General features: G+C 38.8%; 1 protein-coding gene across 1 annotated transcript in view; it reads left to right on the top strand.

Moving 5' to 3' along the window:
• The window catches only part of LOC150104669 (filamin-A-like), a 270,337-nt gene that overhangs the window by 126,135 nt on the left and 127,351 nt on the right, over positions 1–16,851 (top strand). The window contains exons 6-7 of the mRNA XM_090395258.1: positions 7,130–7,333; positions 9,925–10,077. Of these exons, the coding sequence (XP_090251384.1) occupies positions 7,130–7,333; positions 9,925–10,077 (357 nt within the window). The remainder of the gene's footprint in view (positions 1–7,129; positions 7,334–9,924; positions 10,078–16,851) is intronic.

Genomic DNA, 16,851 nt, shown 5'->3' on the forward strand with positions numbered 1-16,851 from the left:
CTCGATACAGAGGAACAATAACCTGCTTGTCTCTGCTTGTCAACGTATTCTTCAGCAACCAAGTGATTTGATGAGCTGATTTGGCCACTTTTGCAATGTGTCCCCTAAATTTCAATTCCTTATCCAACAACACTCCTAAATCTCGTGCCTCATCAATTTCCTGGAGCATGGTTCCACCAATGCAGTAAACTGCTGCCAATCTTTTCACCCCCAAAATGCATAACCTTACATTTTGCCACATTAAATTGACATCCATTCTCCTTAGCCCAGACCTCCAATCTATCCAAATCATCCTGCAAAATTTTGACGTCATCTGCATTCACTATTGCCCTACCCAACTTCGCATCATCCGCAAACAAATGAACTGTTCCTCTCAGATCCTTCCCTATATCATTTATGAACAAATTAAACAGCAGTGGTCCAAGAACAGATCCTTGTGGCACACCACTAGTCACAGGCCGTCTTGTGGACTCTACTCCTGAGTAAACCACTCTCTGATATCTCTCTGTCAACCACCCTCCTATCCATCTCACCAACCCTATGTCCATCCCCATATGCTGCAATTTACTGATTAGAATTCCATGTGGTATCCTGTCAAAGGCCTTAGCAAGGTCCAGTAGAATCACTGTAAACCCATTACCCTTATCCAGTTCAGCCGTCACTGTGTTATAATACCTGAGCAAGTTACTGAGGCATAACCTACCCTTCACAAAACCATGCTGTCCCCGATACAGTATCCCATTTTCTTCTATCCAATCTTGTATTTTCCTCTTGACTATTTTCTCTAAGACCTTGATAATGATTCCTGTTATGCTGATTGGCTGGTAATTTTCAAAAGAAGCCTTGGAACCACCTTTGTGCAGCGGAACTATTTTCCCCTCTTTCCACTCCCTTGGGACTGACCCAGTCCTGAGGCTCATATTAAACAAAATGGTCAAGGGCACTGACAATTCTTCAGCCGCTTCACATACGACACGAGCTGGTATACCATCCAATCCCACAGATGTATTGACATTGAGGTTCTGTAATAGACTAGTTACCTCTACTTCATTCATCACAATTCCAGTATAAGCTGTTTGTTCTTCCATTCCTGCAAAGTCACCACCTGGATGATATACTCTTGCAAAGTGCTCGCTCAGTAATTCCACAATATCAACTGATTCGGTTACCTCCCTACCCTCAGCATTTTTTAAGATCATTCTACCATGAGCATTTTTCCTTTTACTTGCAACATATTGAAAAAACTGTTTGGGATTCTCTTTAGCCTGCGTGGCCAATTTCCTTTCGTAATCTGCTTTTGCTTTTCTTACCACCCTTGTTACCATCCTGGCCTGAGCTTTATACTATTCCTGCACCTGATGGTCACCCTTCTCCTTAAATTCCCTCCACAATTGTTTCTTTTTTTGCAGCTCAAGCTTAATAGTGTTATTCATCCATTTAACCCCTACTTGATTTATTATTCGGACTGTTGGTATACAGTCAACCATTGCCTCCTGCAAACGGTTCTTAACCACCTCCCATGCACTATCAACATCCAGCCCTTGCAGTTTTACATGCCATGGCATTGAGCCAAGCACACACCTAAGCTTGTCATACTTACCAGCCCGGTAATTCCACATGTACCCTGTCTTAATTGTAAATTCAACTCCTTTAGCCACCTCCCAAGTCATGACCTTATGGTCACTCTCACCAATTGGTGGCAACATGGTCATGTTTGTTACAGCCACATTCTCAGTTGCAATTACTAGGTCCAGCACTCTCTGCCCCCTGGTATTTTCCACTACATGTTGCCGTAGATAGTTGTCCCTTAATAACCGCATAAAATCCAATTCCTTCCTCCCATGTGCCCTCTCCTCTTTCCAGTCAATGTTACCATAATTGAAATCACCCATAATAATTACCCTCCTTCCACTCATTTCTTCTATTTGCTTATGCATACTATCCCCACCATCTATTCCATCACCTGGTCTATAGCAGCACTCAATTGTATATTTTGTTCTGCTAGATTCTATCTCACACCAAACAGCCTCAAATGTGCTTTTTTTCCCCATCCTGCAGTTCAACTTCTATACTCCTTGGCTGAAGCTCATCAGCTATCATCAATAACACTCCTCCCCCCTTTTTATTCACCCTGTCACTCCTGAACACGCTATACCCGTTGCATTCAATCCCACTAGCTTTATCATCTTCTGTCAGCCATGTTTCACTAATACCAACAACCTGTGGCCTGGAAGTGCCAACCATGGCCAAAAACTCTTCCTTCTTGTTCCTAATACTACTGGCATTAGTGTACATGAATCACAGAAGCCCATTTGTCCCATCCCTACTTTGATGCCTTATACTAACTATCCCATTCTGATTTGTTGTCCGTCATACTCACTCGGGCATGATATACTCCTTCATACACTTAACTGCCTCCCTAAAGTCTGCATATCTACTCCCCCCCCCCCCCTCTTAATAAATCTAGTTTCCCTGATTCTGTACATCTACTTCCACATCATTCATCAACACTTTTTCAAGTCTCCGTACACCAACTCCATTCAAATGTAACCCATCCATCTTATATAAGTCCTTTCGCCCATCGAACTCATTCCACACATCCACAAATTCCACACCACTCTCCATGCATAACCCACGCATAAAGTCATTGGCAATTATGGCCCTCCTTCTAAACGCTTCGCTGTCATACCGCGATAAGATACTCACCATCCTAACTCTCTCACTCTTCTCTTTTGCTACCTCAAATAACTCCCTCACATCCTCTATCATTTCCATTTTGTCCTCTTTCAAATCATTCATTCTTGCCACGATTATCATCTCTTTCACCCTCTGTGTTTGCAGTCAAATAGATTCGCTGACGTCCTTTATGTTCGCACCCGGCTGGTACGACTTCATTAAACTCTCAATTATTACACCTCTTAATAGCGAATCCCCATACAGCACTCACTCCTTCATTTTATTGATGTTTACGAACATTCTATTATTTGCCGTCACAGACTTCCACTGGTTATTTGTCGGTATGTTCAACACACATTTTTCCATATGCTCCAGTTGTCTTTTAGCTCTGTGTATCGCACCATTCAAACTGGCAATTTCGCTACTCGCATTTATCTCACCATTTTCATTATCGATCAAATCATCCATTCTTTCTGTATTTCTACCTTCATTTACACTTTCAGCGACGCTCTCACACCTATCTGGCACTACCACGCAATTCTCTAGCACACCACCATTTTCTACATTCTGACTATCGTTAACGATATCACTCTCGACACACGAAACACGCTTGAAATCCTCATTCTCTTTACACTTTCTGCACATATTAACTCCACTATCACTTTCTAACCAGACTCCCATCGCTCTTCGCAAGGCATACATCTCTCAGACAGCACATTGCATTAATTTGTTTACATCAAAACTCTTAAACAAACATAGCGACCTGGCCGCCATTTTTTTCTTTATCGGTGCCATGTGTACGCTATCTTATCTTAAAGATAATAATTAAAATAACAGAAAACACGCAAAAATTTCACAGACACACCAAGAAACAAAAAGCAAACAATACTACTTAAAATTCTAGTAAAATATCTAAAGTTAACACAAAATACTACTAATCTTTTCAGGAGCTCTCGACAAGCCGACGATCTAATCAGTACGACACTCTTTATGAACTGTTCATTAAGTATCTCCACCACACAGTCTGCATTAGCTGTCTTTATACCATTTTCTCCAATCAATGTCATTCCATAATTATTCTTTCTTTTGCTGGCTACATATCGAAAGAATTCCTTAGAATTCTTTTTGGCTTCATTAGCCAACTGCTGTTCATACCTCTCTTTAGCTACCCTCACCAACCAAGTCACCCTCCTTGCTTGGTCTTTGTAGACCTCATGGAATTGGTTATTTCCACTTCTCTTATGCTGCCTCCACAATGCCCTTTTTCTCTGTATCGCATGCTTAATCTCTTTATTCATCCATTTTACACCCACCTTATTTAACCTTCACACCCTTGGAATACATTTAGACATTGCATCCACTAAACAGTTTTTGAAAATCCCCCAAGCTGCATTGATCTCTTTTCCAGCTAACTCCTCATTCCATGCTACACCCCTAAGCTGTCTCCTGAGCTCTTCATAATCACCCCCCCCCCCTGTAGTTCCACACATATACCCTTTACTTACAGAGGTCCTCACACTGCTGGCAACCACCTAGGTAATCATCCCATAGTCACGCTCACCAATTGGTGGATGATTTGACACCTCATTTATAATTACATCCTCTGATGAGATGACCAAATCCAAGACCCTCAATCCTTGTGTGCCCTCTGTTACAAACTGTCTGAGGTAGTTATCCCTCAAAAACTCAAGAAACTCATTTTCTTTACTTCCAGTTGCTATCTCATCATTCCAGTCTATATTGCCATAATTAAAATCACCCATAATGATCACCCTTTTCTTATTTACTTGGCTAATTTGATTGTACATTTCATTATCACCACCATCCACATTACCTGGTCTATAACAACATCCCACCAAGTATTTGATTCCATTCACCTCTATCTCACACCATACTGCCTCAAAACCACTGGCACTATTTCCCTCTTGCATCTCTACTTTATATCGATATAACTCTTTCTCTATCATCAATAGCACTCCCCCTCCCTTTTTACCCCCTCTGTCCTCACGAAACACATCATACCCTTCCATCTCTATTCCTGTCAGGATGTCAACCTCTTCCAACCATGTCTCACTTATTCCGACAGTTTTTGGGTGAACAGATGCAATTAGTGCAACCATTTCATCTGCCTTGTTTCTAATACTTCTAGCATTTATATACAAACACAACAGCTCATTTCTGGATCTACAGCTAGTTCCATTGATACCACTCACTCGATGTGATCTCTCCATGCTCAACTGGGACCATTTCCCTTTCTGCTTCTTCATTTTAAAATCCTTTTCAATTCCAACTGTTTCCTCTTGATCCCTGGTCATCCCATTCCTTTCCTGCCTACACATGCTCACCTCCTCTTGGAGCATCCACCTTTCTCATGATGTGAGTCCCTGTCCACCCTGAGCCTCCCCTTTTCCCTGCTCCTCTTGCACACCTATTCTCTCATTTTCTATACTCATATCTGGATATTGATGATGATGATCATCATCATCAATATCAATATATCTGTCTCTATAATACATCAGTAATACCCTAAGAATTCTTGAATAAAAAGCCAATGACATTAAAAAATGGGGTACTCCTAAATGAAAGCAGGCAAAATAGCTGTAAAAATAATAATGTGGTCTTGAAAGTTTATTTTTCACTTGGTTATACTATAATAAATTTAGTTTAAACATTTATCTAAGTGTGAGCAAACAAAGTTTGTGCCTGAAAGTATCTTCAGGACTGGGGTAAGGTGGTACAACACCAGGCAACTCGTTGCAGCAAGCTAACATCACTCCTATCTCAGTATCTCCCATAATGCAAAACACATCTCCTTGCTTGGATATGTATAATGCATTAAGGGAAAGGCCACTACCCAGACTAGTTTCGACCTTTATTGAGGTCTCTTCAGTGGGAGCCAGGCCCAAATGAAGATACCAGGCAGAAGCATTAGCAAGTCTGAAGATACTTTCAGGCACAAACTTTGTTTGCTCATACTTGGATAAAGGATTAAACTAAATTTATTATAGTCTAACCAAGTGAAAAATAAACTTTAATCATCTTTCTCTAAATTCAGAGTAATTTAATAAAAAATTTGGCACACCGTTTGGCAACTCCTATAGGTTGCCGAATAGATGACTTTGCTAATGCTTCTGCCTGGTATCTCCACTTGGGCCTGGCTCCCACTGAAGAGACAAGAGACTTGAATAAAGATCAAAACTAGTCTAGGTAGTGGCCCTTCCCTTATTGCATAAAATTATACATATCTGCAAGGAGATAGGAGTGATGTTAGCTTGCTCCACCTTTGCAACGAGTTTCCTGGTGTTGTACCACCTTACCCCAGTCCTGAAGATACTTTCGGGCACAAACTTTGTTTGCTCACATTTGGTTAAAGGATTAAACTAAATTTATTATAATAATGTAGTCTATATCATTTTGGTCCAGTTGTTCTGAAATTCTCAAGGTACTTGTGTTAAACAACATAAGAAACAATTATACTTCTCCAAATTTGGTCAGAATTAGTTGCATGTTTCCTGTCGAGTGCTACACATTCTCAGCCATTACATTCTCCTTTAATATGAGTCCTCGGAATTCTTGAGGGTGGGGGGGGGGGGGCGAACATTAAGTAGTGTGAGAAACATTGTTTAAAGAATTCAAATTTCATTGAGATGAGTGTAATTATGACTTATAGGCAGGAGACCCTTCTCTCATCTGCACTCCTTTTGTTTAACTGTGCCAAAATACTCAGAGTATCCTAAACATCACGAGAAATGGCTATATTACATATTTGACAGAAATTACTTCAGTGTTGTGAATTGTTGAGGTGTCTGCAGAGAAGGAATTCTCCCCTCCCCCCCAAGTTCAATTGTATTGAAATTCGATTGTATTGAAATTCTTAATCAATAAATATATCCCAATTTTTATCAAAATTGGTTGAACAATGTGACTTTTAGAGGTATCTATTCATGAAGAAGTAAAAAAGTTGCTCTTTTCTTTCATTAATTGACTTTGATACTTTATATAATTAACCTAGAACCAGAGCTATAGCAGGTGAATGGTTATAATGATTCTTGTAATAAGAGTAAGATTAGTGACTCAGTATTTGGCTTAAGAATTACTGCAACTCTTGATAATCTGTATTTATGTCTAACGCTAATTTTATTTGTCCTCAGCAAACACTTGAGGGTGACCTTTAAACTCAGTGGTATGCCCATCAATTTGAAAAACCCTGCAGTGGGATCCCAAAGCTTATGCCCAACAAAAATTGTCAGGGGCTCAAAGAAAGTGTATTGTGTGAACACAAAAAAATTAACTACATCTGTTTGTTGATTGTTTCAATGGATGTTTATTTTAAAAAAGTGACTGAGTATATATTTGAAAAAAATTATAAATTTTGAAAAAAACAAGGTTAACATAACATTACATTTATCAGAATTTTTTACAAATATTATTGTAACTTTACTGTCTTCATTAGGTGTCTCTTTTACTCCAAGAGAGAAAGGCGAGCATGTTGTAAACATAAAAAGGCTAGGAAAACACATTACAAATAGCCCATTTAACATTAATGTTCTTGAACACGAAATTGGAACTCCTTCAAAAGTTCAGCTGTCAGGAAATGGTCTAAAAGAAGGAAAAACTCATCAAGAGAATGAAATTATTTTAGATACCAGTGATGCTGGTAAGTATGAAATAGATTTTGATTCCCCCCCCTCATTACCACCTCTTTTTTTTTTTTACAGTAAATTGCAAATTAATTTCTTGATTCAAATTTCTTGATGCAACAGTAAATTGCAAATTACTTTCTTGATTCAAATTGGATTGCTTTTAACTTTGATCAGAAAAAAAAGTGCAGTGTGTGTCTGTTTATTATGAATGTTTATGTCAAAATTGAATTTTTAAGTGAATATGAGGTAAGTGAATTAAGAATTTAGATTGTGATGTGCATTGGCTCAATCAATAAGTAATTGATTCCAGACCTGTGATTTGGTCCAGAATCCATTACTTATAGCAGCATCACCTTGTATTCCTAAGGTTCAGAGAATTAATAAAGTAGCAGTAAAAGATGATTCATGAAATCATGCATGGTTTCTGCATAATTTCATGCAGTGTTATGGAGGAGATATAAAGAATTGAGTGCCTCTCAGCATGAGGATTATAAGGTGCAGACTAGGAAGATGACAAGCATGGTAAGGAAAGAGAAATTGGCATATGAAAAAAAAAATTGGCCGAAGCAGTAAAGCAAAACTCTTAGAGAATTCCAGTTATGTGACTAGTAGAAGAAAGGATGAATATGGAAGACTGACTTTAGTTCCATATTCATGGAACTAAAGTCAGTTCCATATTCCAGTTCTATATGGAACATGAGTCACATCTGCTGAAGATATAATATAAATGTTTAATGACTATTTTATTAGTTATTTCATGTAGTGTGGAGTTAAGAGTGATGTTGAATGCAATAGGAAGGAGGACAGAAGACTGAGAGTTTAAGAATGGGAAGTGTTTCAAATTTTAAGTAACCTTGATGTTAATAAGGCTGTGAGACTGGATGGAATATTACCAGATATACTAAAGAAATGTGCAAAAGAGCTGGCACCTTGACTTGGTTGTTCAAAAGAAGTGTGGCAACAGGAACAATCCCAGAAGAGTGGAAAGAGGGAAAAATAGTGCCACTGCATAAGGAAGAATCCAATTAGTAGTGTCAAACTACAGGCCAGTGTGTGTATATTAAGTGTAGTGGTGAAAGTGTTAGAGAAGCTGGTTAGAAACAGAATACAAACCTAGATTGATGAAAATGGAAATCTTTCAAGAGAGAGCAGCATGGATTTGCTAGGGAGGGGGTCAGGGGGGGTCACACTTTAAGTAACTTGGGTACAATTTATAATAGGGTGACTAGTGTATTATTGGGCAGAAGAGGTGTGCTTATATACCTTAGATTTTGCTAAGGCATTTGATCGAGTATGTTGAAATTGAGCAGGATGGGGATGGATAGTCATTTGGTATAATGTTTGGTTACAGGAATGGTTAACTGATAGGAGCTAGTGAGTTGTGTATGGAGATGCAATGTGCCTCATCCCCCCCCCCCCAAAAAAAAGGAAAGTGACAAATGTGGTACAGTGTTCTGTTCTGGAACCACTGTTGTTTAACTTATATATCAGTAATATAGTTCATGGTGTGAAAGGAGATATTCACTTGCTTTCTTTCTGATTTCTGAATATGCTAAATTAGAAAGAAGTTTTGATGTGTTGTTGCTACAAGAGGATTAAAGACCTTAATTCTTAGGGCTGCAGAATGGGGAGATCATTTCAATGTTGCTAAGTGTAAAGTTATATACTTTGGCCAGAGAAGATGGAATGAGGTTTACCACATTGGAGGAACTTTGCTTCAGGAGGTAGAGGAAGCAAGGGATCTAGGCATCTTGGTGAATAGGGAACTGAAGTTCAGGGGACACATCACGAAAGTTGTAAGGGTAACCCAAAAAATTGCTGCTGTAATGTGAAGAACACTGATGTGGATATGGAGGTGGTAGTTCTGCTATATAAGGTACTAATTAGGCATTATTTGGATTTTTTTGCACAGACCTGGTCGCTTGGTGATATATATTGGTGATAAAGAAACATCATACAGAAACTATACAAAGGTCATGTGAGTAAGAAAGTGAAAAGGAGATTTTTTACTTGGGTGGTTAATGAGTGGAATTCATTGCTAGAGTAGGCAATGAGTGCTCTAACATTGAATGTATTCAAGGCAAAGTAAGGTATGATAGTTATTGTGGTCTGTAAGTGTTCAACCTCTCACGAGTCTTCAGACTCCTTGGAGGCTTGAAATTAATACTGTTGTGTTAGTATTATGAGATTTTGAAGTCCTTTTAGCCTTTGTTCTTCTGCTTGAAAATCGGAAGTGGAATTTAGAAAGAGAGAGAGAGAAGAACATTATAAATCTCAGTTTATACTGTTCCTTAGTCTGTATAAACTTTTCTCAGATGGTAAGGGAAACAGCATCTGTCTTTTCTTCTATTTCCAGTTGATTTTTATAAAAATATCAGAGAAATATATGTTAGTTGGTATAAGTTTTCTGGAGAATGCAACTCTAGGCAAATTCTCTGTATAGTGAAACTTAGTTTTCAGTGCAGTAAAAGAAAGCAAACAAAATGAATTGAATCTTCCATTAAGAAACCCAATCATTTTAATGAAATTTAGCTTTTCTTATATATATTTCGAAATTTTATTACACCTTAAATATTAATCGAGTTCTCTTCCTCAAATTGTATAGGGCTTGGAGCTATCAATTTTTCAATTGAAGGTCGTAGCAAGGCTGAAATAAAGCAAAAGAACAATGAAGATGGAACATTATCATTCTTCTACAAGCCAACTGAACCTGGATATTATGTTATCAATATCAAGTTTGCTGACCACCATGTTCCTGGTAAGTGCACAATAGTTTTTTGAACTGTTATAATTACCATTAATTTTATAGACTATTAAATAATGAGACAACAATTATTGTATCAAAACAAATAACTATATTTAGAATGTTGAGAGTTTATTTTTCACTTGGTTAGACTATAATAAGTTTAGTTTAATCCTTTATCCAAGTGTGAGCAAACAAAGTTTGCACCTGAAAGTATCTTCAGGACTGAGCTAAGGTGGTGCAACTCGTGGCAAAGGTGGAGAAAGCTATCATCACTCCTATCTCAGTATCTCCCATAACGCAAAGCACATCTCCTTGTGGATATGTGTAATGCTATGCATTAAGGCAAGGGCCACTATCCATACCGGTTTCGACCTTTATTGAGGTCTCATCAGTGGGAGCCAGGCCCAGTAGTGGAGACACCAAGGCAGAAGCAATGAGAAGTCATCCCCACCCACCTTAGCTCAGTCCTGAAGATACTTTCAGGCACAAACTTTGTTTGCTCACACTTGGATAAAGGATTAAACTAAACTTATTATAGTCTAACCAAGTGAAAAATAAACTCTCAACATCTTTCTCTGAATCCGGAGTAATTAAATAATAAGGTTGTACACCTTTTGGCAACTCCTATAGGTGGGGATGACTTCTCATTGCTTCTTCCTTGGTGTCTCCACTACTGGGCCTGGCTCCCACTGACGAGACCTCAATAAACGTCGAAACCAGTATGGATAGTGGCCCTTGCCTTAATGCATATCATTACACATATCTGCAAGGAGATGTGCTTTGCATTATGGGAGATACTGAGATAGTAGTGATGATAGCTTTTGCCATGAGTTGCCTTGGTGTTGCACCAACTTAGCTCAGTCCTGAAGATACTTTCAGGTGCAAACTTTGTTTGCTCACACTTGGATAAAGGATTAAACTAAACTTATTATTTTTAGAATTTTAAATTACACAGATTCAAAATAATCTCCCTCCAACTCCACACAACATTTACATTTGTCGTGCACGTGTTCGAAGGCACAGGTCCTGAATGGGAACCTCCTTCGCTGTCCGGGTCACAGGGGGATGTCTTTGAAGTCACTGAAGTACTCCCCTTTCAAAGCGTACTGCATCTTTGGGAGGGGGGAAAAAGTCTGCAGGAGCCAAATCTGGTGAGTGGGTAATGGGGGGGGAGTTTGATCATGCAAACTGACTTTGAAGCCAAAAGCTGCTTTACAGTGGCAGCACACAATTTGTAGGCATGCCATCGTGCAACAGAAACCAGTTGTTGTGGTACAGTTTTTCTTGATACATCACATGTGGGCATACAGACATTGCATTACTCTTAAATAATACTGACTGTTCACTGTGGTACCCTCAGGAACAAATTCATGGTGGATAATTCCAGCAGCATTGAAAAAAAAAAAAATAGTGACAATTGTCTTGACAAGTGATTTTTGCAACTTGACATTCTTCTGCCAGTGAAAAGACATTCCATGCTCTGGCATTTCATTTCCAAATCAAACTGAAAACACCAGCTTTCATCAGTGGTGACAGTTTTTTGCAACACATCATAATCTTGATCAACTTGCATGGATGAAATTTTAACAACATGGAACCTGTTGCTCACTCTCTCTCTCTGTTCATGTGTCAACGCATGCAGCACAAACCTCGAACAAATCTTCCTCTTGTGCAATTCTCTTTCTAAAATTAATCTGGCCATTTCCTTACCAACCAAGCTGTACAGCAAGTAGCCTAGTGGTTATTCTCCTGTCATGGGCAACAGTTTCACTAGCTTTCACCACATATTCATTTGTTCCATGCAGAAACTGACCATCCACAGTGTGGTTCATCCTTGCCCTCCCCTTCCCTCTTTAAATGTTGAAAACCAGCAGAAACCTGTCCACGGCTTAGACAGTTGTCATTGTAAACTTTTTTTTAGGTCTTGGTACATGTCTGTAGCAGTTTTTCTTAATTTACAGTAAAATTTTATCACAGCTCTTTGCTCCATGATGCAACTTCTGACATCTTCACTCATACACAATCTTACTTCAACAAAACTGCTGGGTCACCCAACTCGAAAGTTGCAACTGCAATTACAACACACTCTAATGGACAAAACTATAAACACGTTTGTTACTTTTATTCAAAGGGCTGTCTTGTAAAAAATCAGTCTCACTACTTAACAGGCACACTGTGTATAAAATCCATGTTTTATGATAAACTATTAATAAGTAATAAATAATCTATGATTGATATTTAATTGTTTATTAATTAAACAATAATTTAATGCTAGTCTGCGTGGTTAGCCTGGTGGCTTTATGCTTCATGACAATATGCTTGGGGAATGAGTGTCCTAGGTTTAATTCCCGTCGATGACGTGAAAAGCTTAAGGATCTTCCTCAGTCATAGCCAAGTTAGTCGGTCTTGGGCATGGACAGCAGGGTTTTTTCCACCAGTTTATCTGGGGTTTTTCATCACGCAAGCAGGCAAACTGGACCCGTGAACACACACAGGCTACAGTCATAAATACAGCAAGAAAGGCAATGGGAAACCACCTTGCGTCACTATCTCCCTAGTAATCAGCTGCAACCCTCTCAAGAGAGGAAGCCACAGGATCAGATCAGATCAATTTAATGCTAATCTTGAAATAAATTTTAAAAGAGATATTTCATCAGAAGTACTTCATACTTTTGATGAAAAGTACTTCACACTTATGCCAAGCTTTACCCCTTACAGTATTGTATTTCTACCCACCATCCCTGAATTTTGACTTGGATCACCTAGCACATGCGCATGCACACACACACACACATGAATACTGATTGCTCCAGAATTTGCTGCCTCTGTCTTGATGCCTGTTTTATGTAAAGGAAAAATCAAGCTTTATACCTCTTCATCGAGCCTTGATAAGAACCAGTCTTGGCTACTGCATGCATATCTGGGTGCCAGGGTTTCTTGGTTATGAGGAGGAAGTGGAGAGGATCCAGAGATGAGTGGCCAAGATGGTAGCAGGTCTATGAAATGAATCTTTCGAGAACAGCTTGAAGATTTGTGGGTTACAGAAATTGGTTAATAGATAGAAAAGGGAAAAATTTCTGTTCTGAAAAATTTCAGAGGAAATTTTTCAGAACAGGTCTGGTAATTCGAGAACTAGGGGCCATCCATGGAAACTGAATAAGAGTGTAGTTAGCAAGGGTGTTAGAACCAGATTTTTTTTTTGCTTAGAGAGTAGTGAATGAGTGGAATAGGTTGCCGGAGTCTGTTGTGGGTGCCATGACTGTGAATGAGTTCAAAGCAAACTATGATAGATACTTGCAAACGTTGGATAGTTCTTGACATATGTTTAGGACATCCCTTGATGAGTCAAAGGACTCCTTGGAGTAGCCTATAATAATAGTTTGTGCTCTTTCTTCCTTTGGACCTTGCCAGAGCCAAAACTTAAACATGTAGGAATAAGGAAGTGGTTGTGCCAGTGTATAAAGCACTGGTCAGACAATGCTTGGACTATTGTGCTCAGATTTGATCACCTGGTTTTCAGTGTGATGTGGAAACATTTGAGAGGATCCAGTGGTGAGTGGCTAAGACAATATCAGGACTCTGGAATGCTGGATATGGAGAGAGGTTGAAGAAATAGGGATTGCAGAGATTGGTGGATGGACAGGTGGAAAAGAGGTGATATGGTAAAGACATTTAAGTTAGTGATAGGATTTTATCAGATTAATCCACATGGGATTCCTACACAACGTCCAGGGTGTAGATTCCTACCCTGGAAGTTGTGTAAGAATGTGGTGAGGAGGGGTGCAAGAAATACATTTTTGCAATGGAAAATTTTCAATGAATGGGATGCATTACCAGAATGTGTTGTTAATGCAAGAAGTGTTAAAGATTTTAAGATTCAGTATGATAAATGTTGTCAGTTGAATGAACCTGTCACGATGAGTCTGCTGACTCCATGGAAGGTGCAATAATAATAATAATAATAATAATAATAATAATAATAATAATAATAATAATAAAAAGCCTGGTCAGATACATTGTCAATGGAATATTGACCCTCATAACACTCAAGTTAATATCCCATGTCTATAGTCACAATTTCTTAATATCCTAAACCCCTCTAATTCATCCATCTCTATTTTAGAGACCAGTTTCTTTATCACATCAGTTGCTGCATTATCTCTACCTGGAAAATACACTCTCACAAAGTGATGACTCGGTAATTCAACTATTTCTTCCACTTCTGTCACATAATCATTCTTCTTTTTACTTACTACCTGGCCAAAGAACTCTTTATGATTTCCTTTGAGCAGTTTGAATAATTTCCTCTTGTAATCTGATTTTGCTTTCCTTATTATTCGGACTCTAGATATGCAATTTAATATCTATCCAAAATAGGTTTATTATAATTTTTTTTTTTTATTATTGTTATATGATAAAGGGGATAAAGAGTGATTAAAGGTGAATGAAAGAATCCACAAAGTCTGTTTTCCATTGGGGTTGGGCTGAACAAGATAATTGATGCCATGGATATGAGAAGTAAATAAAATTGTGAACAAAATAAGGCAGAAATAGTCCACCATTACTCCTAGATCTTTCATCTCCTCCACTTCCGTTAAAGTTTCCCCACAAGTGTATACTTTGCATCCCATCATTGCTTACCAAATCTCAAAACCTTACAATTTGCAACATTGAACTGACAGTTTCACTTACCTTCCATTCATGCAACCTGTTCAAGTCAGTGGTGCACTCAGGATTGAATCTTTAAACTTCTGGCGGTGGGGGGGGGGCAAGTTCAGTAGACGATTTGAGAGTACACACACTACACATTGCATACGACCTATGACTGAGCATCTGCAGCAATCGCCAATATATGATACCCGTGATCTCCTCTGGCCCAGCTCAGACAATGAACAAAGAACAAGACAGCAAATAAAGCAGTGCTCGGTCTGCCCGAGCACTGCTTTATTTGCCTTGTGTTCACAGTGGCAGTGATTCCCAAGAGCTATAGGGTAATTCCATCTTATGTGACCACTAATTCATAAGTAGGAATAGAAGACATGACACAACATAAATAAAAAAATGAATTTTATTAGGAAAAGATTTTAAAAAATTTTCTAGTGCTTTCTTTCCTTTTTCTTTTGGAGGGGGCCAGGGTCCCTTGGCCCCTCCCTGGATGTGCCACTGATTCAAGTCCTCTTGTAAGGCAACATTCTCTTGACTCTGCATTGCTCTCACCCCAGTTTTGCATCATGTGTAATCAGATGCATATCAATAGTTAAACCCACCCCAATATCATTAACATACAAAATGAACAACAGTGGCCCCAAAACTGATCCCTGCAGCACCACTCACTATTGACCTTTCTCTTTCGGGATACTGCACCCTCATATACAACTTTCTGATACCTATCTGACAGCCAGCCACTGATCCAACTCAGAAGTCTATTATCCAATACTCCCTGGATGTGCCACTGATTCAAGTCCTCTTGTAAGGCAACATTCTCTTGACTCTGCATTGCTCTCTCCCCAGTTTTGCATCATGTGTAATCAGATGCATATCAATAGTTAAACCCACCCCAATATCATTAACATACAAAATGAACAACAATGGCCCCAAAACTGATCCCTGCAGCACCACTCACTATTGACCTTTCTCTTTCGGGATACTGCGCCCTCATATACAACTTTCTGATACCTATCTGACAGCCAGCCACTGATCCAACTCAGAAGTCTATTATCCAATCCCATCTGTTTCAATTTATATAAGAGCTTGTTGTGTGGCAGTCTATCAAAAGCCTTTGCAAAATCTAAGTATACCACTGTATATGCCTCTTCCCTATCTAAGGTATTTTTCACCTTATTATAGTACATAATTAAATTAGTGAAACATGGTCTTCCCCATAACAAATCCATGCTGATAACAACAGAGAATACTGCTGTTATCAACCGATTTCTGTATTCATCACCAATCTCTCTAGTACCTTCACGACAACTCCAGATATATACAGATCAGCCTATAATTTGAAGCTACAGCCTTATCACCACCATCACATTAGGCTAATTGCTGAGAGCGGTTTTTCAAAATTGATTTTATGAGTGGTATCTAAAGCATGGTCTGCAAGGCCCAATTGACTATATATTCATGGCTGCAGATGTATTTTTTGTGCTTTCATGTGGATGTTGGAAGTATTTCAGAAAATGTTTTTGAAGAGAAGGTCAAGGATTGGGGAGGACCGATTGATTTTTTTTGATATTGTGGGGATTTTTTTTTGATATTGTGCAGCCATTAGATAAGAAGGTGTGCTGTATATGATGAAGTTCTGCTGTAACAGAGGACTCATTGAAACAAAGGTTATAGGCTTTATTGGCTAGTGTTTTAATGATACCATATTGTGTATCTGTGTGTGGGGGGGGGAAGGAAAGTTTGTGAATGTATTTGCCTGTGTGGGTGGACTTCCTGTATACTGAAAAGGACAGGTTATCAATGGTAGGTGTGTTACCAAGGTGTCTAGAAATGCTGAACTATTATTAGTTTCTTTTTCCAAAGTAAACTGGATTCTAGAGTGAAGACCCTTGAGGTAAGAGAGGAAAGAGCCTAATGTGTCTGGGCCATGAAGCCAAAAGGAGAACCATTATCTACATATCTTAACTAGATAGATGGTTTGAGGGAATCTGAGTCAAGAGCTTGTTTTTCAAAATATTCCATAAAAAAATTGGCCAGGAGGAGTAAGAGAAGAGAAGAGAAGTTCCGTACCCTCTATCTGTTTATAAATTTTGTGCTATCATCATTCCCTTTGCCTAAGGT

This window comes from Typopeltis vanoorti, chromosome 7, assembly GCF_054136105.1.
Source record: "Typopeltis vanoorti isolate ZY-2024b chromosome 7, IOZ_Tvanoo_1.0, whole genome shotgun sequence".
NCBI lineage: Eukaryota > Metazoa > Arthropoda > Arachnida > Uropygi > Thelyphonidae > Typopeltis > Typopeltis vanoorti.